Source organism: Anomaloglossus baeobatrachus, chromosome 1 (assembly GCF_048569485.1).
Source record: "Anomaloglossus baeobatrachus isolate aAnoBae1 chromosome 1, aAnoBae1.hap1, whole genome shotgun sequence".
NCBI classification, from domain to species: domain Eukaryota; kingdom Metazoa; phylum Chordata; class Amphibia; order Anura; family Aromobatidae; genus Anomaloglossus; species Anomaloglossus baeobatrachus.
This window is the reverse complement of record NC_134353.1, coordinates 471,054,945-471,082,399: the sequence shown is the minus strand read 5'-3', so window position 1 is coordinate 471,082,399 and position 27,455 is coordinate 471,054,945. Positions and strand designations below refer to the sequence as shown.

The following is a 27,455-nucleotide window of genomic DNA, read 5'->3' as shown; positions in this document are numbered from 1 at the left end:
AACTAAATTAAACGATATTATGGAACCTAGCGAGCAGTACCCGACTCACGATTTGTGAGCGATACTGCGTCGCTAGGAGGTGTCACACAGGCCGGCATCGCCAGCGATGCCGGATGTGCGTCACAAAAACCGTGACCCCGATGATCTATCGCACGATAGATTGTCTGGTGTAAAGCAGCCTTTAGTGATACATTGTTGGATTCAGAATGTCCTACATCATACCGTTGTCAGATGAGGTAGCAAAAGCCTGCTGACAGATTCCCAGATGATCTTCTTAAAGTCATACACTGCTGCGTTGTGTGCTGCACTAAATAATGATGATCCTTTTTTTGCCTAGTGTTCATTTAAACATAGCAAACTGTTTAAAAAATAGTTGCAAACTACAGTAATTTTCATACGGTTTCACATTTACACATTTTAGATGGCTAGTAATATGTTTTCTACAGTAAAAGGGTCTCTCCATATTTTTTGCTCTCTTATTATTAACAAGAGGCTCTTACAGTGCATGCAGTTTTACTGTGCATGGTTACCTATCCTTCATTACTTGAAATTGAGTGTATAGGTGGATAAAAACACAATGCAAGAGCAGCGCTAAATAAGAACTCCTCATCACATGGTATACAGTACTTACATTTATTTTAAAAACATTTTAGAGTGAAAACCATGACATACATCAAGTCTTACTTCCACGTCTTTCCAAGATCTTAAACTAACAGATGATACAATGACAAGTACATGGAGGATAATAACATTGTGAATGTGATAAGAAGCCTTTAATTTGAATCCTTCCAGGTTCAAAGTAGAGAAGGGAATCCACTAAATGAGCTCAGTAATTCTTCTTTAGACAATGTGATACAGGGTGATAGAATCCAAACATGAGATAAGTTGTTACATCTTGTCTTGCTTTTGCTTTCTTCAAGTGTCTTACTCATCATATCTCAGGTACTTTGCTCACAAACATTTAAGAATATAGAAATTGCAAGAAGTCCCCCTTGGACAATTACATAACTTCCCAATTCGTGCTCCTTTCCTTACTGCACATTGCTCACCAGCATCACACTAATGGAAACAAAAAGATAAACCCAGAGATCAATAACAATGAACATTAATGCCAATGGAAAAGAATTGTATAGCCTGATTCATATGTGCTAACAACAAAGTTTCAAAGTACAGACGTAAGAGTTTGATGCTTTCAAACATTGCATCCAAGTTATCAGTAGGATTATTATTATTATTATTATTATTATTATTTATTATTATAGCGCTATTAATTCCAAATTATCATAGTACTAGTAGTTATGGACATTTAAAAATACTGTATATGAAAAATGACTAATTATGCTTGAAAACCTGCTATGCCAAATGGGTTCAGAAGTTGGCGCATTCCTAATTAACGTTCTTTATGGGACTATGCATCACTGGTCTTCTTGATGACATGGAAAATACATGGGACCAGATACTATGCACATGGTTGAGGGCCACACAGATGGGTATTGCAGGCCACATGTGGACCCTGGGCTGTAGGTTGTGCATACCAGCTTTACTGTATTTATTTTACTAATACCTTTATCAGATAGGACATAAATGTATAATCACTAGAAGCCCTACCAAGTTGAACCCCCGTTCATCCCTGAGTGCATAACCACCACTTTATTTGTACTACTTTTCATTGCGATTGTGAAGCGCTCAGTTTCCACATTTTAATTATCATTGATAAATGTTTTCTTTACATTGTACTTTAAGAAAAACAAACAAAATATCAATGAACAGAAGGAAAGATCCTTTTCTCGTACTGTAAGCTTATTGTGAAAACTACACAACTTCCAAAGTACTATTTTCTATAAATCAAAACTAGTGATGGGCGAGCACTACAATGCTCGGTTGCTCGTTACTCCAGTCAAGCAAGTCAAATGCTCTGAAAGGGTTCAACACTAGTAACGAGTATATTGAACGTCAATGATTGGGCAGTTCAGCTCTCCACCCACATACAGCCAGCCATAATCAGAGCATTTCCGGGTGAGGGAGGGCAAGATTTTTTTTTTTACATACTACATACATAAACGTTGTTTTAACCCCCAGTGAGCGTCATTCAGAGACACACCTAATGCAGTGAAGTGAGTCTGTGCCTTGTGTGCATTGTTTCCTAGAGAAAACATTCGAGCACCCGCATTACTCAGCCGAGCATCAGGATGTGCGATCGAGTATCGAGCAATTGTACATATGCTCGCCCATCATTACTCACAACCCAATAAGTTTGAATGGACATTTCACATAGAAATTTCTCCAATATCTGCCGTTTGTGAAAATACTTTTATGTTTATTGGCACCTTGACAAACCAATTTGAAAAATGTGGTTCTGATTAATGGCAAAGTCTGGGTTGCACTCAAAAAATTAAAATAAATAAAAGGAAAAATAAAGAAAATAAGAATGAAGCAAGCACTTCATACTTACTGAGGCTCCATCGCAGCTGTACTCTGCTAAACTGCCTCCCTAGGCTGCTCATCATTGTTAATACATATGCACCACTTTCCCGACCCACCAGCCGGCCTGGTGTCTGTCTGTGGCTCATTCATTCTCTCCCTGGGGCTCACAGTGGGCAGTCATGCTCTATGACCGCTCGTTGTGACTGAAATGTAGCAAAGCTGGAATTGCTGTGGGACCTTGTGTGGATTACGTTGGACCTGCAGGGGTGTTTATGGGATCATTAAAGTGGTGAAAGAGGGTGCTTTTTGTATTTTATTCTAAATAAATGATTTTTTCAGTGTCTGTGTTTATATACTTTCACTTACAGATTAGTGATGGGGGGTTTCAAAGCCAGCCTTAGTAGCAGCTGTGGGCTGTTATTAACCCCTTATTACCCTGATTGCCACTGCACCAGGGCAATGGGAAGAGCCAGGTAAAGTGCCAAGCTTGTCATATCTAATGGATGCGATAATCCTGGGAAACTGCAGGTTGTTCTTTTTAGGATGGGGGGGCGGCCAATAACTATGGCCCTCCCCAGTCTGAGAATACCAGCCCCCAGCTGTCAGGCTTTATCTTGGTTGGGTATCAAAATTGGGGGGGACCGCATGCTGTTTTTTTAAATTATTTATTTAAATAATTAAAAAAAACAAAATAAAATAGCTGCATGGGGTTCCTCTTATTTTGATACACAGCCAAGATAAGCACAGGGCTGGGGCTGCAGCCTGTGGCCGTAGGTTTTATCTGTGCTGGTATCATAATATGGGAGGACCCTATGCCAATTTTTTTTATTTATTTATTTTTACTGTACAGGTACAATCACACTGATGTATGAATCACACGAGGGCAGTGAAAAAATCTGGCATTGCACTCGGCTCCATGCTGCAGCTCACATCAGCGAGTTTTTCGTCAGCCCAAATCGCCCTGAGGAAAAAATCACAGCATGCTGCGATTGTCTGTGAGTCTCCTATCACTCTCACCCATACAAGTCTATGGATGCAAGATAAACATCAGACTGTACTCAGCAGAGCCTGAGCCAAGGGTCATTAGCATATCTCATCTGATGCTCTTGCATTGGATCGTGACCCCGACCTATGATATAGACAAGCATAGCGCCTGTGAATGGAAGAAGTCAGCTGCCACTCAATGTGGGGGTGTGGCTGACTGCCACCAATCACAGGCACCGGTAGACAGGGAAAGCAATGCATATTCAATGAAGCTGCTCCGGAAGTGAATGCGCAACTTGGAAGCAGCTTGCCGCCATGACAGATCCTCTGTAAGTAGACCATGTGCTCCTATCTCCCCATCCCTTCTATCAACATTTTTAATCCCCGGTTTCTGATCCCCATAGACTTATACGGGGACCGGATTCCAGATCGGAACCGGATTTAAAATAAAAGATAACAGAGACCCACCGGTCCTGGTTTTCTGCGAGTCCACCTATCTCTAATCTTTGGTAATCCACTGTAGTAATTTGGGAAAGAGATCTTGAACATAGTACATGCGAGGTATACCCAATTCAGTGCCCTATCTAGGTCAGATCTAACTGTGATTTTCATGTTGTATAAGGCATTTGTCAATTACAGGTATATGTATGCATTCTATCATAGAACTCCTAAATTTTTAGAAATATTAATTATTCATCATGTGTGGCATTAGTGATTTTGCAACTCCCTCCTAAAATTCTATAAATATCATTATACATAGGTCAAATTAAAAGAAAAAACTAAAAAAAAAAACATACTTCTAAACCCACGTATACCATTACAAATGTTACTTTTAGCCAATAAAACTGATGGGAAAAAAAAGAAGTGCCACCACAAAGGTAGAAGAGCTTCCACTTGTGTTAAAGTAAATAATCAAACATTTGAGGATTTTAAAACCAAAACCAATCCAAAATGGCAAACCATAAATATGTGTTTCTGGTTTGTTTGTGTTGTGTAAAGGCTAAAAGCTAAATGTAAAAGTTTTTGAACTCCAGATACAAAATGCAAACAAGTCTGGAAACAATCTGGGCAGATATTACAAGCATTTGGACAAATCCACAAAGGTTTCAGGAATAGTGATGGGCAAACCCGAACTGTAAAGTTTGGCGTCCATACTGGATACCTAGGACCCGAACATGGAGTTTTCGGGGAACTCCATGTGACTGTTCAGATTCGACCACCTGGATAATTAAAAATAAATAAAGCAAAAAGAAAGAAAAGTATCAGAAATCAAAGGACAAATGTATGTCCTACAGTGTTTGCATTTGCCCTCAATTCATTATTTGCGGATTTTTCAAAGTCACTATTCAATTTTGTATTATGATATCCACTGGCGTTTCTTGCTCCTGATTCTTCAAAATAATGTATGTGGTTCATGAATTTTGCACAAAACTAATCTTTACTTTTGTATTTTACCTTTTTTTGCAACTTTTTAGAGCAAAAAGTCACAGATTTCATTTCACAAAAATTTCTGAAGTCTAGAAAATCATTCCAGTAAGGCCCGTTTCACACGTCAGTGAAAAACAGTGACGTTTTTCACTGGCGTGTAAAACACGCACATGTCCCTGCGTGTGCCGTGAATCTCGGCACACATGGGTTGTTTAAGTGCAATCCGGGCTCCGTTCTCCGTGGCCCGTGATTGCACTTAGAAATCAACTCACCTGTGCCCGCTCCCGCTCTCCGTGGTGCTGAATCCTCCCGCGGTGCAGCATCCGGCCGGCGCTGACCCCTGCAGCAGCTGCTTCCGGGTCGGCTGTGTCGCGCATAATGAATATGCGCGACAGTAATCAGCTGGCTTAGAAGCAGCAGGGAGAACGGGCTGCATAGGACATCGCTGGACGCCGGGTGAGTTAAAATGTTTTTTATTTTAAAAGCACGTTTTTTTCTGGCACGTGTTTCACGGACCACACAACTGCGTGGTCCGTGGGACATCAGTGATGCCAGAAAAAAATGGACATGTCTCCGTGCGGCAAACACGCACACGCGGGTACGCTGCACGGAGACACGTGCAGTGACAAATCACTGACGTGTGAGCAGACCCATTCATTAGAATGGGTCTGCGTATGTCAGTGATTCTGGTACGTTTAAAAAAAAGCACAAACGTACCAGAATCACTGACGTGTGAAAGGGGCCTAAAGCGGGCTTTACACGCTACGACATCGCTAATGCGGAGTCGTTGGGGTCACGGAATTCGTGACGCACATCCGGCCGCATTAGCGATGCCGTTGCGTGTGACATCGATAAGCGATTTTGCATCGTTGCAAAAACGTGCAAAATCGCTAATCAGCGACACGGGGGTCCATTCTCAAATCTCGTTACTACAGCAGTAACGAGGTTGTTCCTCGTTCCTGCGGCAGCACACATCGCTGCGTGTGACGCCGCAGGAACGAGGAAGCTCCCCTTACCTGCCTCCCGGCCGCTATGCGGAAGGAAGGAGGTGGGCGGGATGTTACGTCCCGCTCATCTCCGCCCCTCCGCTGCTATTGGGCGGCGGTTCAGTGACGTTTCAGTGACGTCGCTGTGACGCCGCACGGACCGCCCCCTTAGAAAGGAGGCGGTTCGCCGGTCACAGCGACGTCGCCGGACAGGTAAGTATGTGTGACGGCTGTGGGCGATGTTGTGTGGCACGGGCAGCGATATGCCCGTGTCGCGCAACAGATGGGGGCGGGTACCCACACTAGCGATATCGGGACCGATATCGCAGTGTGTAAAGTAGCCTTTAGGCTGCTTTCACACATCCGGCTTGAGCTCTGCGGCTCAATCCGGCTGTGCAAGCTATGCAACGGATGCGGCCTTTGCATAAGTTTTTCCTTTGCGGCCAGTCCGGTTTTTGCCGCTTGCGGCATGCTACTGGGCATGCGCAGTGGCAAAAACCGCATGCGGCGGCCGGATGCGGTTATTGCCGCATCGCGCCGCATCCGGCCGCCATAGGCATGCATTGAAAAATGCGCCGCATCGGCCGAATGCGGCGCGATGCGGGTTTTTTTGCCGCACGAAAAAACGTGCCAGGCAACGTTCCATCCAGCCGCCGCATCGGCTAAATCTGCCGCATGCGGCAAAAACCGGACGGAACGCAAGGCCATGCGGCACAATGCGGCACTAATTAAAGTCTATGCAGGAAAATCGCAACCGGCAGCAAAAAAAAACGGTTGCGATTTTCCTGCAAAGTGCCGGATTGTACCGCATTGCAGAAACCGGAGGTGTGAAAGCAGCCTAAGGGATTACAGTCCCTATGTACAAAACATTGCAGCTTTTTGAAAAGTCACAAATGATGAATCAGACAAAAACATTTGGGAACCTCAAATTCCATCCATAATGCTGAAGTAAAAAAACCTGACAAAAATATAAAAGAGACTATAAAAGGTGCTAAATAAATACTTGTAAAGGCAGAAAAAAATCCAGCGATGTAGATTCTAAAACATCCAAGACTTTATTTTTTCTTATTAAAAACATTCCACAGTGAAACAAAATTAGAAAACATAAAACCGGAGACAATTTACCGATGCCATCTCATTCGCGTCCAAACACAGACATGTTTCAGGACTTACTCCTTTCTCAATGTGTATGGTGTGTGTTATCACCTGGTGTTTTAGGCTATGTCCGCACGTTGCTTTTTACCTGCTTTTTTGCTGCTTTTTCAACTGCAGCGTTTAATGCCAAAATGGTTGTGTTCTGCTTTTCAAGCAAAGTCTATGGGAATTTGGGTTTCTTGTCCGCACTTTGCAGTTCAAACTGCAGCCTTTTTGTTGCAGAACTTTGGTCAAAAACTCAGCTTTGCAGTGCAAAACCCAAATGGCAAAAACAATTGACATGTCATGTCATTTTGGCATTAAACGCTGCAGTTGAAAAAGCAGCAAAAAAGCAGGTAAAAAGCAACGTGCGGACATAGCCTCACGGTAAATTCTATCCTGTGCACTAGTACCAGGAACCACCCTAGAATGTTAATCTCTCATGAGCTGTATCACAACCATTGTCATTTAATTTTCCTATTTTCCTATTTCTATTGCTATTATAAGTTAGACATATGTATATGCAATATTTAAATGAGCTTTGATATACTAAGGGTATGTGCGCACGTTGCTTTTTACCTGCTTTTTACCTGCTTTTTTGCTGCTTTTTCTTCTGCGCTGTTTAATGCCAAAATGGATGTGTTCTTCTATTCAAGCAAAGTCTATGGGAATTTGGGTTTCTTGTTCACACTATGTTGTTCAAAATGCTGCCTTTTTGTGGCAGAAATTTGGTCAAAAACTCAGCTTTGCAGGGCAAAACCCAAATGGCAAAAACAATTGACATGTTGCTTCTTTGAAAAGCTGAGTTTTTGACCAAAGTTCTGCCACAAAAAGGCAGCATTTTGAACAACATAGTGTGAACAAGAAACCCAAATTCCCATAGACTTTGCTTGAATAGAAGAACACATCCATTTTGGCATTAAACAGCGCAGAAGAAAAAGCAGCAAAAAAGCAGGTAAAAAGCAGGTAAAAAGCAACGTGCGCACATACCCTAAATCATTTTAAACGATTATTATCACCCCTATTTATATTATTTATTTATTTATTTTTTAAGATTTTTTTCCCCCCAAAAAAAAAATGTTTCCTTTCTCTGGCTGAGGTGATCTGATCAAATTTGATATTTTTAAATTAAATACTGGTTTAAACATTAAAAAAAAAAATAGTCCCTTTGTATAATTCCAGCATAAACCACATTTCCACAGCTGAATAAAAAGCAGAGGTATATCTAGGTTTTCCAGCAATTGGGGAAAAAATTCAGTTTGGTGCCCCCACCTCTCCAAGCAGTTTGAGTAGCCGTCACGTGACCAATCAGAGAAGCATGAAGAAACAGTAGTTGTCAGATGGCATAAGTATGAAGATTGCATATGAGTGGAGTGATGCACCAGGGGCCTGGGTGACTCGTTACCGGGCAGCGGTTCTGCTCCTGGGGCGCCGCGGTGGCGAGGCCTGGTTCCGTGACCCTGGCAGTGTCATTTAGGGAATAGGAAGGGGATGATGACAGTTTATTTGTGATGCCACCTGTGGTATGCAGCAAGTTGGGGTGCCGCTGTTGCGGGATAGGGACTTCTGGTGCAGATGGTGACGCAGCTTAGATGGTGCAGCTCTCCACAGGTAGAGCTGGGCTCCAGGGCAGATGGGGGTAGTAGTAGTAAGCGATGGCAGGGATTGCTGGGCTGGGGGCGCAGGAGAATAGCAGAGCAACACAGGGATGCAGTCTCAAAGTTTTTACTCACTGTAGCAGGTTCCAAGGTAACACGACATGCCAGTGACCGCCTTTGGAGTGCTGGAGTTTCACTGTGATGGGCTCCAGCCGATCCCGGGTAGTTTGGAGGTCGAGTCCGATGCACTTTTCTTAAGTGTACCTTCCCTGTTCATCTTCCTGCGCTTCCTTCTCCCTCCTGCCTTGCGCCTTCGTTCACTAAACCCTGTGCAAGTGCCCGTGGACCCTGTTAGGTGGCATGAAGCGCTATCCCTTGGTCCTTTTGGGTCACCTTCCAGCGAATTTGTGTGCGGATGTGGCTTCAGTGCTTGCAGTCACCTCAGCCGCTAGTTTTACTAGTGGAGTACGTAGGTTCTTCTCCTCTAGCCTAGGGACCAGTCTCCAAGTTGCAGCCAAGTCCTTCCATCTGTAGATTATATGTGGAACAAGGCCACGGGAGGTTTGGGGCACTCCCGTGGTCTCTAGGACCCTTTCTATCTGTGCCCAGGCTGAGCGGTACCAGCTCCAGGCCACGGGTCTTTGCTCCTCCACTGCTCCTCTCTATTTCTCCTATCTGCACACTCCACCACTGACTGAATGTCTATCCCCACCCATAAGACTCCTCCCACCGGCCTGGCTTCGGGTACAATCACGCTCTTGCCATGTCTGATGAGGTGTTACTGAGTGAGAGTGTTATGCTAACAACACACCAGGGAAGTAAAGACAAACAAGGGGGGAAAAACAACCAAAAGGATATAGCCTGAGCACCGGAAACTTCAACTGCAGAACCTTCCTCCAAGGCGGCCAGAAACCAAAAGACTTTGAATCTTCAGCGGGGATTTCAGGGACTATTACTACCATTATTTAATCCTGAAGGGAGTGACTACAAAGTAAGTGCAGCCGAAAACACTCAGTAAGGAACTGCTTCGAAAGGCCGCATGAGAAAAACTGACACTTAACCACTTCAGTGGCAAGAGAAACAAAACCCATTTTACTGCAGAGAGAGCCAGATGAGAGGCTCCAGTCCAGAAGCTGCCACTGGTCTCTACATGCAGGGAGACAAAACGTGATAGATGACTTCTGGAACCAGCAAGCAGAGCCAAATCCAGACAGTAAGTATATTACATGCTGTTAGGCTTGGCATGCTACAGTACTTAATCTTATAATTAAAGGGCTTGTCCAAGTTTGAGAGGAAACTCTCTAGGTGATTGCATACTTCATAATTCTCACAGTGCATGCACTACACAATTTTAGCATTCTACCTTGTCAGTGGCAAAAGAGGACAGTCATGTGAGCATAAGTATGCAAATTTGTATACTTCTGGCCACATTCCGACTAGACATTTTCTGGCCTCACTCAATTAATTCTTATTGAGAGAGGCATTGGGCACGTTTAGCATGTCTAGTCAGTACCTAACTGTATGTAAATCTCATACTTTCGGTTTCATAACCTCCCACCCTAACCGCTGGCACCAGAGAATCCTGACAGTGTGCACTATGTGCGCTGTGAGAATTCAGAAGTATACAGGCTCATCACAAACTTTGAAAACCTCATAAATGCGCCTAACATAAATAAAATGTAGTATCCCTTAAATTGTCAGGCAGCACAACACTTTATTAACATAGTCATGTACTACTCAATCTTACAAGTTATGGATTGTTACATCTGTACAGGATCAGAACCAATAAGAGCACAAGAATACATCACCAGAACCACCAGCAATAAAGAAACACAGCATCACAACCACCAGCAGTACAGAAATTGATTATCAGAACCACTAGCAGTAAAGAAATACATCCATATAACCCCCATCAGCACAGAAACACAGCATCAAAGCCCTCATAATTATAGGAATACATCACAACAATCACCATCAGTATGTTACATCAATTGTAATGTTAGTTCACACCCATATACATTTGTATCGCATGAACCTACAATTTCCAGTATGTCATTAGCAATGGTGAGGAGATACTGGGAGTTGTACTGTAGCGCCCACAGGACAGGTGTTTTAACCTACTCGTTGCTGGCCTGTGGGTGCAGATCCTCTGCGTTGTCATGGGGTGGCCTGGCCCGGTTCCATTACCCCAAGGCATACAGGAAGGAGGATTGGAGGGTTGCAGGGAGGATGGAGGTTAGGAAAGTCTATTAGGATCGTGATGTCACCTGTGGTACGCGGCCAGGGATGGGCCACTGCTGCAGAGTCTCTCACCAGGGTAGATGTCGGGTGCAGCCGGGATGGTGTTGCTCCCCACAGGCGGAGCGGGATTACCCCGGGGAGGATGGCGGGGTGGTGGTAGTCCCTGTTGGCGCCGCAGAGCTGGGCATCGGTAAAGAGGAGGCAGAGACAGGGGCTGCATTTCCAGGTCTTTTTACTCACAAGTCATTTACGTGCTGCCCCAGAGCACCGGTCTCTGCCACGATAGTCTCCAGCCGATCACGGATCCATGAAAGGTCAAGTCCAGTGTGTGTGTCAGCCTGTGAGCCCTTTCCTCCTTTGATGCGCTAAGTATCGGCCACCCGTGGCGTGAAGCACTTGAGGATCCCGGTGTCAGTAAAGTGGCCCGTTCTGTATGCTGATAGCGCGGTTCCGTTTTGGGATCGGTCCTCAACCCCGAATCCTATATGCTATTTGCTGCAGACTAGTTGGGATGGGTCCGGTGACTGTTCTAGCCGTTCCCCACGACCCTTGCAGAGTTGGTAGATAACATGAAGTATATCTGCCCTAGGTGTATCCCAACAGCGCAGGTTCTGTGGAAGCAGCCACCTGCTTCTCCCCAGCGACCATGTTGAACGCCTTGGCCCACAGAGCTGCTCGCGGCACATCCGCTGTGCTCTGTGTCTGAAGCTGTTCTCTCCCTTTCTGTTGTAGTTCTGTTGTGTGTCTTGAGCTGTTGCCCCCAGCCGCTGCCACCAGCTGGTTCACTACTCTCACTAGGTTAACTTCTCTTCCCACTGTGTGCTCCTGACTCCCCCTGGTGCTTCCCTCTCCCTGACCCTGAGTCCCCTGTTCCAGTGGATCAAGCAGCCCCAGGTGCGGTGGCGTCCTGTAAACCCACTGCAGTAGTAACCCCCTACTGTGATCCGACCCCTGGCCCGCTCCCCATTGGGGAGGGCAACCCACTAACTTTACGTTTGTGTGAGTGGAAACCGGCATCCACCTTCCCTGGACCCGGAATAAGTACTAAACCCTAATGGGGGTGCAGTACCCTGTAGCGCCTGAAGCCACAGGGACGCCACAGTTGCTATCAGTCATAATCAGACTGACAACCTTACAGAAACCATAGTACTGATAAGAATTAATCAGTATCACAAATAAACATGTACTGTACATCCAGATACCTTATAGATGAAGTTGTCTCTGATCGGAATGGTTCTCTTTCTTTATTTCATTTTGTCCACATGCCATGATGACTTTTCACATTCACAGCTTGTCTCTGCAGAGTTCCATCTTCTCCGTTCTTCTGTAGCACATCCCAGCACAATACCCTTAAAAATAGCAGAGTGATTATAATGCTCCTGAATAAAAATATCTCACCTACACTGTGCCCGTGAATAAATAATTACTCCTCTTTATGTTCCCTGCACAAAATATGGGCAACGCACTGCTCCTCTTATAGTACATGCCCTCCACACTGCTCTTTCCTTTCAATAATGGGCCCATCTTCACACCGTTCTCTCACATTGTGCTCCCTTACACAGCCCACTCTCTATACTGTGCCCCCTCATTACTCTACCCGTCCTCGGCATAAAGTCCCCTAATTGTTATGGTCTCAAATGGTGCCCCAATGTTACCCCCTCTCCATTCTGCCTCCCACACTACCAAGTCTCTATTTTGTGGCCTCTCACATTTTTTTTATCTCATACTGTCTCCTCACAACCCCCCCATTCATTACCCCTCCCTCATCATACTGTGTCTTCAAACACTCCCCGCTTGCTCACCATACCGTGTCCACACCCATCCTGCCCCCTCACTCTCCATTCTGTCCTCAAATTTCTCCCACCCTTGCTCCCCAAGCTGTGTTCGCTCCCATCCCCCCTCGCTTTACATACTATGTCTTCAAATTTACCCCTTTGCTCCCCATACTGTACTCAAATTTCCCTCCCTAGTGTTCCATAGTGTTCACATCCATCCTGCCCACTCGCTCCCGATAATGTGTACTCAAAGTTACCCCCTTGCTCTCCATAAGGTCCTCAAATTTCTCCTCTTCCCTTGCTCCCCATACTGGGTCCTCAAGCTTAAATTTCCTCCTCCTTGCTCCCCATACTGTGCCCTTAAATTTTCCCCCCAATACTCAACGTACTATATCCGTATACATTCCCCCATCCTCTCTCCCTATACTGTGTACTCAAATCTCTTCCCCATTCCCCAAATTACAATAAATCTTTGGTTTATTTAGTTCTTACTTCACCAAACATTTGCTACCTATGCGGTACCGAGGAGTGACATCAGCAGTGTGATCAGATAAGCTGATCCCTTAGCACACATTGCCCTGACCTGAAACTGCCGTCAATTGGGGGCTCCAATTGTACTCGCGCCTGAGAAACACAAGTACAATTGATCACTGGAAGCTAGCTGTCAGCTTGACAGCTGGCTCAGAGGATGACCGACACCCACTATGGGGGGAGGTGCAAAATGCTCGGGAGACACCTTGGACTTCTGGATCAGGCGGCCCGATGGTGCACCCTCCTGGCTGTGGTCAGGCCAAATGCCCTGCTTATGCCTCTAGATACCCCCCTGCGTAAAGTTTCCTTTCATGCAAAATTTGTGAAAAAGCATGCTTTTTCTGGTCTCATAACCTAAAGACAGTTTAACACCTTAACAACCCATGATGAATATGTTTGTCATAGAGCGTGTCAGAGATTTTGAAACAGGCTTAGAAACAAAGCCCCTTCCAAAATTGCCATATTGCTATATTATATAGCTGACATCTGCCACTAACCTGACAATTACTGCTGTTAACCTCTTAAATGTAGCGGTCAATTGCTGACAGTGTCATTTAAGCGCTGTAGTCTGGTCCATATTTCAGTTTGGGTGGCCATTGACTTCCCTGCGATGCGATAGCAGGGAACCAATGGATTGATGTACTCAGCCAGGGGCTGGCTCAATGCTACCATGCTTGTCATTTGATCTTTCCTGTGATGTCCAGTCTGTGGATTTTTTATATATATATATACAGCAATAGTGTGGTATTGCTGTATATAGTAGAAGTCATTACATTATCACAGGTTCAAGTGTCCTAATGGGACAACATGTAAATCAGGTGCAGACATTTCAGCACCAAATTTGCACATACTTGTAAAAAACCACCCCAAAACGGCGTCAAAACTGTTTTTGTGCATTTTTTTGCCAAGAGAGGGCCAATCTACACTTCCTGGCAAAAAAATCACATCACTATCACATCAAAACCGCATGGTGTTTTGATGCAGTTTTTTTGCCAGGAGGTGTAGATTGGGTGCAGGAATATGGTGTAGTAATTTCAGCACCAAATCTGCATCTTTTGGCAAAAAAAAGCACAGGAGATGCAGGTTACTCAGTTCAATGTGATCACCTGAGGTCAGGTTACCTGCGGTCCCAGGTGGAGGACCATGGGAGCCTCCAGCTGTGATCGCAAATAACCTGAGTGACATCACTGCTTATCACTGTGGCTCAGTCTCTACCTGAAGTCCACAGCGGATGGTCATGTTCTATGTCTGCGCGCTGTCACTTCAGATGTAGCAGTACTGGAATCGTCATGTGACCTCGTGTGGATTACATCAGATAAGGGTATTTTTGCCATTAATAAAGGGTGAAAGATTGTGGGTTTTTTGTATTTTATTTCAAATAAACGATTTTTTGGGGGTTTGTGTTTATTTCTTTTCACTTACAGATTAGTAATAAGAAGGTCTCATAGACACCTCCCTTTACTAATCTAAGGCTTAGAGGCAGCTGTGAGCTGTTATTAACCCCTTATTACTCCAATTGCCATCACACCAGGGCAAACAGCATGAGCCAGGTAAAGTTCCAAGATTGTTGCATCTAATAGCTGCAGGCTGCTATTTTTAGGCTGGAGGTGCCCAATAAGCATAGGTCTCCCCAGCCTGAAAATACCAGCCCCAGCTTTTGGCTTTATTATGGCTGTGTATCAAAATTGGGGGGGACCGCAAGCCATTTTTTTAAATTATTTTATTTACGTATTTTAAAAAAGCCACATAGTGTTCATCATATTTTGATACACAGCCAAGATAAGCGCACGGCTGGGGGCTGCAGCCTGTAGCCGTATGCTTTATGTATGCTGGGTATCGTAATATAAGGGGATCCTACACCAATTTTTGTATTTATTTATTAATTTTTATAGCAATATAGACACACACAACACCTCTGAAAGCAGTAAAACACGCTATCACACAGGGTGGGGGCGCATCTGAATGCAACCAATCAGAGATGCAGGGACTGCTGGTGGATGGGAAAATCAATGCATATGCATGAAGGATAATAAGCAGCACTGGAAGGAGTGTACAGTGCTCGGGTACTTTTGAACCTGCGCGGATCCGGACTTTTACAGTCCTGGTCCTCCCATCACTAATTAAGAAGCTATCAAAGCATAGTATATATACCAAAATAGCAAAATAGTATCAATAAAAACATCAGGTCACTATGCAAAAAATGAGCCCTCGCACAGCTTCATCGACTGAAAAATAAAAATGTTACGGTATTGAAAAGTGCCGACTGAAGCTAATATTGGGGATTTTTTTACATACATACAGTGGCATGCAAACGTTTCAGCACCCCTGGTCAATTTTACTGTTATTGTGAACAGTTAAGTAAATTTGAATATGAAATTAACTTTAAAGGGCATAAAGTTAAAGATGCTTTCGGTTTTAGGTGAAAAATATATACATATTTTCTTTTACATTTTAAAAATATTAAAAAGTAAAATAGGCCTACGCAAAGATTTGAGCACCCTTGGACATTGGTGGACTCAGATTACTTTGACCAAGGTTTCAGACCTTATTTAGCCTGATTGGGTATTAGCTTGTTCACTATCATCATTAGGAAAGGTCAGGTGATGCAAATTTCAGAGCTTTATAAAAACCCAGCCTCCTCTAACTTTGTTCCAAAAACAGCAGCCATGGATTCCTCTAAGCAGCTGCCTAGCATTCTGAAAATTAAAATGGTCTAGGCCCACAAAGCAGGAGACGGCTATAAGAAGAAGCAAAGAGTTTTCATGTTGCCTTTCCTCAGTTTGAAATGTAGTTAAGAAATGGCAGTTAACAGGAACAGTGAAGGTCAAAATAAAGTCTAGAAGACCAATCAAAATTTCTGTGAGAGCTGCTCGTAGGATTGCTAGAGAAGCAAAGCAGAACCCCCATTTGACTGCAAAAGACCTTCAAGAAGTTTTAGCAGACTCTTGAGTTGTGGTACATTGTTCTACTGTTCAGAGATGTGCGCAAATATGTCCTTCAGGGAAGAGTCATCAGAACAAAACCTCTCCTGCATTCTCACCATAAAATTCATCATATTACGTATGCAAAAGAACATCTAAGCAAGCCTGATGCATTTTGGGAACTAGTCCTGTGGACCAATGAGTTTAAAATAAAACTGTCACGCTGTACAAAGGGCTAGTAAGACGTAGTACGTATTCCCCACTAGGTGGCAGCAGAGTAGAGAAGGGGAGACAAAGTTACACTGTAACAGAAAGGCAGCTGAAGTACAGCAGAATAACTCAAGCAGGCAGCTAACAGGCAAACCACCAGGGAGCAATAGAGTAGTCAAACAGTCAGGGTCTAGCTAGGAAGTCAAGTCAGTGCAGAGGGAGGATCAAAATCAAGTCAGAAAATAGAGTCAGAAGCTGGGAGATCAGTACTGCAGAGGGAAACACAAACAACAGACAGGAGCGGGAAGTCAGGGACTGTGACAGATGGACAAATGGGGGAGGGTACAGGTCAGGGCACGACAACAAGGGATCAGATAATCCAGGCAATCTCACCAAAGCAAGTCACAGGCTGCAGAGCAAAACTATAACTAGCACAGGAATGCAGGTTCAAAGACCATATATAGTGTCTCCTTAAACCAGAATGAGGCTGATGGGAGTTAATCCGTGACATGACCAGCCAGATCTGTGAAACTCTGGAGTGAAGAATACCGGTCCTGGATCATGACAGGAACTCTTTGGCCACAATAATCAAAGGTATGTGTAGAGAAAAAAGTTCACAGAATTTTAGGAAAAGAATATCTCACCAACCATTAAGCATGGGGGTGGATCAATCATGCTTTGGGATTGTTTTGCAGCCAATGTACAGTCTCTAGTGCAGGCGGGTGCAACTGGCATGGCTGAGGCAGAGAGTACAGCTGGAGCAGACAGGTACGGTGGGCACGGCAGGCTCAGACAGGTATGGGAAAGCGGACACAAGTATAAGTAATGGGACAGGAGTAGAGGACCTGACAACTAGCTAGCAGATGGTAAAGGGACTAACTAAAGGTATTGCACAGGCACTACCCAAAGTGAGAGGGCTCCTTAAGTACCTAGTGCCTCTCAGCCGTAGGCTGAAGGGCACTTACAGGAAATGAGACGCCGACACTTTAAAAGAAAGGTAGGCATGCACATGCCTAAGCGTATTCCCAGAGGACCTGTGTGGCGTACACAGGACCACGGAAGAGAAGGCAGTGGAGCACATGGAGGTCGTGGGAATGCGGGGGAGGATGCAATCCAGCCGAGGAAGTGAGCAAGTCAGTGTCCCTGTTGTGAAGAGGCATGGTACTGCAGGAATTTAATAGGGTGACCAGTGCCCTACCGTCTCCATTTCTCTGCTGGTGATTGATGGGATTACAATGTGTTGTATTTGTGTAAACTACCTTGCATTAATAAATATTCCTCCTGTAATATGGCTGGCTGCCACCAGAGGTCATGGGTCTCGGGTCATTTAGATAGAAGGGATGGACTGGGAGACAGCAGGAGTCAATCAGGAAGGGACAATCCCCAGAATAGGAGGGGATATAAGTCAGGAGTTGTACAGGCCAAGTCAGATAGAGAGAGGCTGTGGTAGTGTGAAGAACAAGTAGAAAGAGAGGTCCAGGAGGGTCAGAAGAAGCAGAGTGGAGTGCATAGGGTGGAGGTGCCAGCAGGAGAACGCAGACAAGATAGAAGGAACAAGAAGAGAGAGAAGCAAAGATACCTGAAGGTGGCTCGACTGCAGAGGGGAGTAAAGGCTGCTTTACACACAATGATATCGCTAGCGATCTCGATCTCGTTAGCGATGTGACACACCCAGATCGTTGTTACGATTTGCCGAGATCGCTCATAGGTCATTTTGTAGCGGTCACATGTACACATCTCACAAACAACGCTACATCGTTCAGTAATATATTGTTTGACCAAGGCGGTCATGTGGATGTTGTTCGTCGTTGGCAGGGTGTCAAACGTAGCAATATGTCTGCTGCGTTCCAAACAACGAACAATATTTTGAAACTGAACGACGTGTCAACGATCAACGATTTTAACCCTGTTTGCGAGTCGCACTTAGTCGACTACGGAGTCGCACGCAACGACATCGCTAACGATGACGGAAGTGCGTCACGAAAACCGTGACCCCGACGATATATAGTCAGATAAATCGTAGCGTTTAAAGCAGCCTTAAGTTCAGTGTGTCATGGAGACATATAGGAGAAATTGGGGCGCTCCTACTTTAGGCTGGCACCTGCTAGTACGTCAGGGAATGCAGTCGCGGGAATAAGTCGCCCCATTACGGCCGTCCCTACCGAGCCGAGCAGGATACAGAAGTTGATGTATTTGAGAGATGATGATGATGACAAGTGTGCTGTAAAGAGATGGAAATTGTCTGCCGGCAAGCTGCTAAGTAAAGTTATGCAAGTATTACCGGGTGCCTGTCTTTTTCCTGACCAAGCAGGGCACAAGGCCCATAGAAGTCAACAGGACCCAGATGAACAGCAGCTGAAAGGTATCACATCCACACCACCTACTACCCACACCACTCTGCGCCCCATTTCCGTACTGTGTCGGGGTGGGCTGAGAACCGTCATGACCCTCGTCCACAACTGCCCCTCCCTGGCACTTTACAGCAACACCAGTGCTACACGCTATCATGGATTAAAATGCTGCAGGGCACGCAAGGTCCCCCAGCTCACACCAGCACATGTCCAGGTTTGTATGAAGTTCACCAATGATTATCTTCTTGATCCACAGTAGTCATGGGAGAAGGTCATGTGGTCAGATGAGACAAAAAAAAATATTTTGGTATCAACTCCACTCACTGTGATTGGAGGAAGAAGAAGGATGACTAGAACCCCAAGAACACCACCCCAACGGAGAAGCATGGGGGTGGAAACGTCACACTTTGGGGATGCTTTTCTGCAAACGGAACAGGATGACTGCACCGTATTGAGGGGAGAATGGAAAGGATCATGTTTCGTGAGATTTTGGCCAACAACCTCATTTCGTCAGTAAGAGCATGGAAGAGGGGTTATGGCTGGGTCTTCAGTCATGGCAATGACCCAAAACACTCAGCCAGGGCAACTAAGGAGTGGCTCCGTAAGAGGCATTTCAAAGTCCTGGAACAGCCTAGCCAGTCTCCAGACCTGAACTCAATAGAAAATCTTTGGAGAGAGCTGAAACTTAATTTTGCCAAGTGACACTTCTCAATGTGATATTGACATGAATTTCTTACCAGATGTCAGTAACAACCCATCCAATCCATACAGGTAAAGAAATCAAACCATAGATGTCCATAAATTTAGTGATGTGCAATAATGAGAAATGACACAGGGAAAAAGTATTGAACACATACAGAAAGGGAGGGGAAAAAAAAGCAATGGAAAGCCAGATGAAATCCATTAGTAACACTGGTCAACACAAAAAAATCTTCAGCAAAGTTAATATGTCTGTTTTATGAAGTTTGATGTGCTGATTCCAAAAATATGCTTAGTTTTGCTCCATCACATAAAGTTTCTGAGATAGAAGTATTTTTGTTATTACGTTATTTCTGCATTTTCATTGTATACTGGGCCCCTTATGTGATATGCTCAAGTTGTTCAAATGGTGTTCATGACTGGTTGAATATGAAGAAAGTGGCTATGCCATATGCTGTTCCCATGATATGGAGAGAACCCAAAAATCATAGTGATGACTACTACTTTTGTTTTGTCAAACTGAAGGGCTTTTCTACAAAGAACAAACATAAGATTGATTAATTACCCTGAACTTGAATCACCAATTAGACCAGTTCCACATGATGGCACCTTGCCAGTTCCTGTACCACCGTTGTCTGAATTGGAAGAAAATAAAGTAGAATATGAAGACTATGGAGCTGAAGCTACTGGTGAAGACATGTAGACCTCAAGTCAAGATTAGTATGAACCTGATGGAGCAGACAAGCAGCCAGAATGCTTTACTCAACATGAATTAAATTACCTCATCAGAGACCTTTCATTGTCAAAAGATAAAGCTGAATTTCATGCAACTAGGTTGAAACAGAAGAATATTCTTCGTGATTATGTTAAAGTGTGTAATTACATGTGTACATGTACAATGTACAGAAGTAACACTTTAACACAATTTTTCACAGTTGATGGACCAATGGTGTACTGTAACAATGTGAATGGCCTCTTTGAAGAACTGAATCAGGAGTATTTTGTTGCAGATTGGCGACTGTTTATTGACTGATCCCAGAGAAGTTTGAAAGCAGTGTTGCTTCACAATGGAAATATGAAACCATCAATCCTTACTGCACACTCATATCATCTAAAGGAAAGTTATGAAAATCTGTCAGTTGTTTAGGATGCTATAAAATATAAGCATCATCAGTGGAATATCTGTGGAGATTTGAAAGTGATTGGTCTGCTAATGGGAATGCAAGGAGGTTTCACAAAATATTGTTGCTTCTTGTGTTTATGGGACAGTAGAAATACAGTAGAGCATTATGTTCTTCGTGATTGGGGACAGAGAAACATCTATGCTCCAGGTAGAGACAATGTTCAGCATAATTTTTTGGTTGTGCCAACAAAAATCTTTCTTCCTCTACTACATATAAAGTTTTGATTGATTAAACACCTTGTGAAAGCCATGGCAAAGACAAATTCACAAGGGTTCCAGTACATTTCACAGAAATTTGTTGGTCCTCAGATCAGAGCTTATGAGAGATGATGTGTTTGAAGGAACTCTAAAGGATAAGGAATTGAGATCTTGGAAAAGCTTTAAGTGGATCCGTGAAAACTTGTTAGGAAAAAATAAATCTCAAGAATATGTTGAAGTTGTAGAGGAACTGCTAAATGCATACTAGTGTCTTGGATGTCACATGTCTCTGAAAATATACTTTTTGCATTCACATTTAGATTTCTTCCTCAAAATCTTGGGGATGTAAACGATGGTTTCGAACGAAGGCGAGCGGTTTCACCATGACATTAAAGTAATGGAGCACCGCTACTAGGGTTTTTGGAATAACTAAATGATGGCAGATTACTGTTGGATGTTATATAGGGATAACCCTGAAAAATCGTATCAACGACAGTCTAATGTCAAGCACTTTTCATTTCTGCTCATAATTTGGTTTCTATTTTGCATGTGAAATTATTTTGGTTAAAAAAAAACTGTTTTGTAAGGGAAAGCTTTTTTTCTGATATTTAGATTACAGTTTTCTTAATGTCACTAGTATATTTCCTATACCTTATAATAATGATGCTGCTCTATGGAAACTATGTGCTACAGAAAAACTATATACATTTTTGAAATCAGGACAAAAAGATAATTCAGAAAAGTCCAAAGTCACCTGCTATGATTACAAAAAATATTTTTTGTAGACCTGTGTAATTAGAAAGCAATCCTGCCAAAATAATATAAGCTGGTTCAAGTGATAGCCTATAAAAAGGTGTCTAATTACCAAGGTGCCAAAAAAGAAACAGCTCGTGATGAGTGAAACAAGTGAGTTGCCTCATGGCATTGGTTACAGAAGAATTTCTAAACTAGTGAAGGTTCCAGGGAGCACTGTTGGAGCCATCATCTGGAAGTGGAAAGAACATCATTTCACCATAAACTGGACACGACCAGGTGCTTCCCGCAAGATTTCAAACAGAGGAGTAAAAAGAATTATTAGTAGAGTTGCCCAAGAGCCAAGGATTACCTGCGGAGAGCTACAAAAAGTCCTGGAATCAGAATGTACAATTGTTTCACAGAAAACAATAAGTAATACCCGCAATCTTTATGGCATGTATGCATGCTCACCACGCAAGACTGCATTGCTAAACAAAAAGCATGTTCAAACATGTTAAAAGTTTGCTAAACAAAATTTAGACAAGTGTTTGAAACACTGAGAGAATATAGTCTGATCAGATTAAACCAAAATTGAACTCCTTGGATGCCATAATACTCACCATGTTTGGAGGCCAGAGGGCACTACATATTATCCTAAAAACACCATACCAACAGTGAAGTTTGCAGGTGGTAAAATCATGGTGTTGGGCTACATTTTAGCATATAACACTGGCAAACTTCAAATAATTGAAGGAAGGATGAATTGACAAATGTACCAAGACATTCTTGATAAAAATCTGCTGCCATCTACTAGGATGATGAAAAAGAAACATGGGTGGACATTTCAGCAAGACAATGATTCCGAACACACAGCCAAGGAAACTCTCAGTTGGTTTCAGAGAAAGAAAATAAAGCTGTTAGAATGGTCCAGCCAATCACCTGACCTGAATCTAATAAAAAATTTATGGAAAGTACTAAAGCTCAGAGTTTATACATGGAGCCCATGCAACCTTCAAGAATTGAAGAGTGTTTGTGTGGAAGAATGGGACAAATTCAAACCTGAGCAATGCATGAGACTAGTTTCTACATACAGAAGGCATCTTGAATGTGTCATCTCCAACAAAGACTTTTATATAAAGTATTAAATAAATTTCAGTAAGCGTGTTCAGTACTTTTTCTCTGTATCATTTTTCATTATTATACATCACTATATTTATATAAATCTGTAATTTGATTTATTTGCCTGTGTGGATTGGATGGGTTGTTCCCAACATCTGGTGAGAAATTCATGTCATTAGGACCTTTAGAAACATATTTACTTAAAATATTGGTGACGTGTTTAATACTTATTTCACCCGCTGTATATACCATCAATAGTTATAGGTGATGCATTTTTGGCTACAAAATCACAGTTGGCTGGAGATATAACATCTGGATAACTTAAACCACAACATATTCTTGATGTATGATTTATGATACATTTGGGGAAAGTTATTTTAATTTTTCTATTGGACACATTTTTTACATTTTCACCATGCATTTTCAAGACTACCCATACAACTTTAAAATAACAAGATAAATATTCCCTAAGTCATTTGTCATTCCACCTTATTGAAAAAAATAAAGTCAAAATTAAATTATTTCTTGTGTAAATTTTTGGATATTTAATTGCCAATTTTTTTTTATTTTTTTTTTTACTTCTACCATCTGTAATCTGTAATAGTCACTACTTACCGAAGGTACCCATCCTAGCTTTTTGTCCAGAGGAAGAATTCTTTTGCTCTTGAGTTTCTCCAGCACTTCCTGTAAAGCTTCTATCTAAAATGTGAAGTATAATATATGTTATTGGTTGCTGAATTTCTTACAGGGATTTTCCAGTTTTAGCTTGTAATCTCATATCACAAATCTATGCCATGTGACACTGGAAAAATACAAAGAGCTTAGCAGCTTCTTTATTCTAGCAACCCTAATTAAATGATGTCCTGTGCTAAAACTGGAGAATCCCTTTAAAGTGGACTTGGCAATTGTATTCCCTAAATTCCCCCCCACCCCACCCCATCTCAAGATGCTGCAAGATGTATAAAGACTTAAAAAAAACCGTTCAAGACAAAAAATGCTACTAACCTGCAAATATGGAGTTAAGTGCAGAGTAATAGTGTTCCAAAGCTTTGTGGCCACTGCACTGGAAGCCAAGCTTAATTTTATTCCTCCAGCTGTCAGCCAGAGAGGCACGTCCGGTTCGGCTTCAGTCATCAATTAGTCCATAGTGAGAGGCGGCTGTAACCAAGCCCCAGCACTGACTGACAGCTGGCTTAGCTCTGATGCATTGTTGAGTCGGCTGTCAGTCAGTGCTGGAGCATGGTTACAGGTGCCTCTCACTATGTATTGATTATTGACTGAAGCCAAACTGGCTGCTCCTCCCTGACTGAAAACCAGAGGCTGCCACGAGGAATAAAGTTTATTTCCTCCTGGTAGGCAAGCTTTTATAATGCTATCAAGATTCAAACTGACCCTCATATTTGCAGGTGAATAGTGTTTTTTACATGACAGGTTCCGTTTAAGATGATAGAGGAGAAGAGCTGCTGTCATCCTTTTCTCTTCAGTGGAGGGCAGAGAAGTGCCAAAATATCTCCTTTAGATATATACAATATTGTATGTTAAAAAATTGCAAAATTGTGATTCACTAAAGCCCTATTCATCTTACATTTTAAGCCTCCGTTCGACATACTGTCTAAGCTAGGAGACGTTCCCAATGGTATAGCCCTCCGATGATTGGGTACAACACTTTGTACTGTGTACTGGAAAAGAACATTACCCATAAACTTCCATACCAAAAAGAAATCTATGCCAATGGTAAACTTTTTCTTTACATATACAGACACTATTTGTGATAAATAATTATACTAACATATAGCAGCCTAAGAGGGAGAATGGACACTTTTTTGGGTGAATGCAGCTGTATATTCAAATTGTCTCTTCAGGGAGGAAGGAGACAAACTCTAGCGCCACCTATTGGAAGTAGCAATCCTAAAAGTCAAAAGTGACTCTCCAACAAGCCTTTCATATGACCTAGGATTTATGCCAGATCAGAACCTCAATTTACAGATACGGTGTTTCGGGATGATTGTCCCTTGTCAGTGCAAAGTATGAGATCTGATCTGGCTGAATGAGAAGCTAAAGTGGGGTTTAAGGGGAAAACTGCAGCTGTATACACACATTTGGCGTAATACATATATCAGCATAGAGCCATGATGTCCACAGGGCCCAAGAAATAAGCTGAAGCTCACCAAATGTAACTTCCCAGAAAACTCAGAATTACCTTTCTTACAAGCTCCTTCAGTATATAGTTAAATAGAATTTGATATCTTACCAGCTCCTTTTCTTCCTGGCTATTGTTGTCAGAGATTTCGGCTGATCTGACCCCAACTGTCTCCTCGCTGCACACCAGCAGCATTAATAGGGACAAGGAGACATAGATGAGTGGCAGCCGACTGCTCAGCATGGTGCAGGTCCAGTGGATCCCTTTAACCTGAGCTGTCTATGGTGCGGATTCTCATTTTTATACCTCATCTGTTCGCAATCATTATCATTATTACGTCAGTCCAGCTCTTCCTCCATTGGATTTGCTAATGTTTTCTGTTTGCAGACACATCACCTCTCTTCCTGAAGCGCACGTTTTTCTATTAACCCACTGACTTTAACAGAGAAAGCTTGAAACATATATTACATGTCATTTATTATAAAGCAGTACAGTTATACCCTGGGGAGCCTCAAAGGATGAAGAGGTGGGAGGTTTTGTAAGCATTGTTTAATTAGAATATATTACTTAATGCATGGAACGTCACCCCCTCTGATGATATACAAGCATTATTTATTTATCGCATACAAATAAATATATGACATACTTAATTATGAAAGGGGAAACTAATAATAAATATGAGTTTTCCAATAATATGTATTTGGGAGTCTTTTCTCTGGTCTTCATAATATGTGGGGGGTCTGTGGGGACATCATACTTTGTGCGGGCAGTATGGGGCATTATAGTGCATGACGTTCACTGTGGGAACATCATTCTGTGCTGGAGCACTGTGGAGCATTATACATTTAGGGGTACTGTGGGATTTTTATACTGTGCATGTGTGTCGCCCGGGGACCAGGGGTACTCAGATCTGGGCCACGGGGTCACTTCTGTGGGTTTCACGGTGGCGTGAACCAGTCTGTGATCCCAGGCTCCACAGTAAAAAGGGGATTGGGTAAGGGAGATTGTCCGTGACGCCACCCACGGGTTGTGGTGATGGTGGACACCACCGCTGCGATGAAGGTGCGGGACTCCCGGGAACGGTGTTGGGATGCAGCTTTGGATGTTAACCCCTCCGTGGGTAGGGGCAGTTGGTCCCGGGGCCCGTTCGGGGATAAGCAGGGAGCAGGGCACAGTGCCACGGTGCGGTGCTCGAGGGCACGGGCGTACTCACAAGTATTTCACACAGAGTCACTGGTAAACTAGGAATTGCCGGTGTCCGCAGCCTTCGGTATGGGGGTGTTAGTGTCCCACACACGGTGCAGCAGCTCCTGTTCTTTCCCTGCAGCCAGGTGCCTTTCTCTCCACTCTCTTCCTCTTTCTCCTCAGCCGGGAATGGGGAATCCACTCCCCTGCAGTGATCCGGGTCACCCTAGGTACCGACGGGCCACTACCCTGCTCCAGATACCTCTGGCCCCTTCCTCACTACAGCCTGTCCCGGCCCTTTCGGAGCACGCTTCACTATCAGCCTGGGAGCTACAAGTCCAGACTCCTCTTCTGTCTGTCTCTCCAAACACTCTGCTCCAGCCCCTCCCCTCTGCTCTGCTTTTCTCTTACCCTGGGGGATGTGGTTTGTCCTGCTGCACTGGTGTGGGATCAGATTACCAAGGAGGATTAACTCTTTCTGTGACAACCTGGCTTTGCCAGGGCGTCACACACCCCCTTGGCAAAACACGGCCCGTCCTCGGGCCGTCTGGACACCAACATTTATTGAAACTGGAAAAAGGAAAAATAAACACATTACAATCATACATCTTCCCACATCGGGAGGTACGTTTTCTAAAAACTTTAAACTGTTCTGCCACCCCACACCTGCGGAGCAGATGGCCTCCTCCTGAACTTGAGGGCGTTCAACAGGGGTGACAGTCCATAAACCAGTCAACTTTTTTTTAACTTGTGGGTAGCCGTCCATGCTCCACTACCACTGTCGCTGCCGCCACTCCCAGTACGGGGCACGGGTTCCGTGCTCTGCCTCCTGCTCAGAAGCCAGGCCCACTTGAATGCCCTCGGCGCCGGCTACAACCGGCCTTGCTAACTGCCGAGGGCTCAATCTCTCACTGGCCTGCTCCTCCTCTCTGTAGGTGCACTCCGGCTGCTCCACAGCCAAGACGGGGTACCTGGGAGTGGCTGGCGCCACATCTGGGGCAGACTTCCAATTGGGTGCCACCTCCGTTGCGGCCGGGCGGACTGCCGGAGCCGACGTCATCACCGAGGCGGCTGGGCGGACTGCCGGAGCCGGGTAAGATGTCATCGGGGTTGCGGCTACTGCTTGTCCAGGAACGGAATTAGGCAAAGTCCTGGCGTCCCTGCCTTTACAGTCCTGGTCACATGAACTGCGGTTCCTTCCTCCTGCTCCCCCTTGGTACTCGGGAGCAGTCCTTCTAGCAACTTTTAAAGTTTTCCTTTCGCTTCCGGTCCTCCGGAGCTTCACTTCCGCCCGCGTTCTCAGGGGGCGGAGCCTCTTTTTCGCGCCCACCGCTTGGGGAAGAAGGCGCTGGGCGGGAGATTTTCGCACCCAAAATGGCGGCAAAGATGGCGACTTTCAAAATTTTAGCAGTGGATCACCGCTGACAGTCCAGAACAAGGCGCACTTCCTCCAGGTAACTGGATGGGTTCGATCCTGTTCGTGACGCCAAATGTGTCGCCCGGGGACCAGGGGTACTCAGATCCGGGCCACGGGGTCACTTCTGTGGGTGTCACGGTGGCGTGACCCGGTCTGTGATCCCAGGCTCCACTGTAAAAAGGGGATTGGGTAAGGG

General features: G+C 44.0%; 1 protein-coding gene across 1 annotated transcript; it reads right to left on the bottom strand.

Moving 5' to 3' along the window:
- Window positions 1-619: 619 nt before the first annotated feature.
- On the bottom strand, window positions 620-24,917 carry LOC142295063 (cocaine- and amphetamine-regulated transcript protein-like). The gene is made up of 3 exons (XM_075338137.1): window positions 24,769-24,917; window positions 23,133-23,216; window positions 620-1,059 (listed from the first exon to the last, which is right to left on the bottom strand). The coding sequence occupies exons 1-3, from the start codon at window positions 24,898-24,900 to the stop codon at window positions 952-954; spliced, it is 324 nt and encodes a 107-aa protein (XP_075194252.1). The 5' UTR covers window positions 24,901-24,917; the 3' UTR covers window positions 620-951.
- Window positions 24,918-27,455: the final 2,538 nt, after the last annotated feature.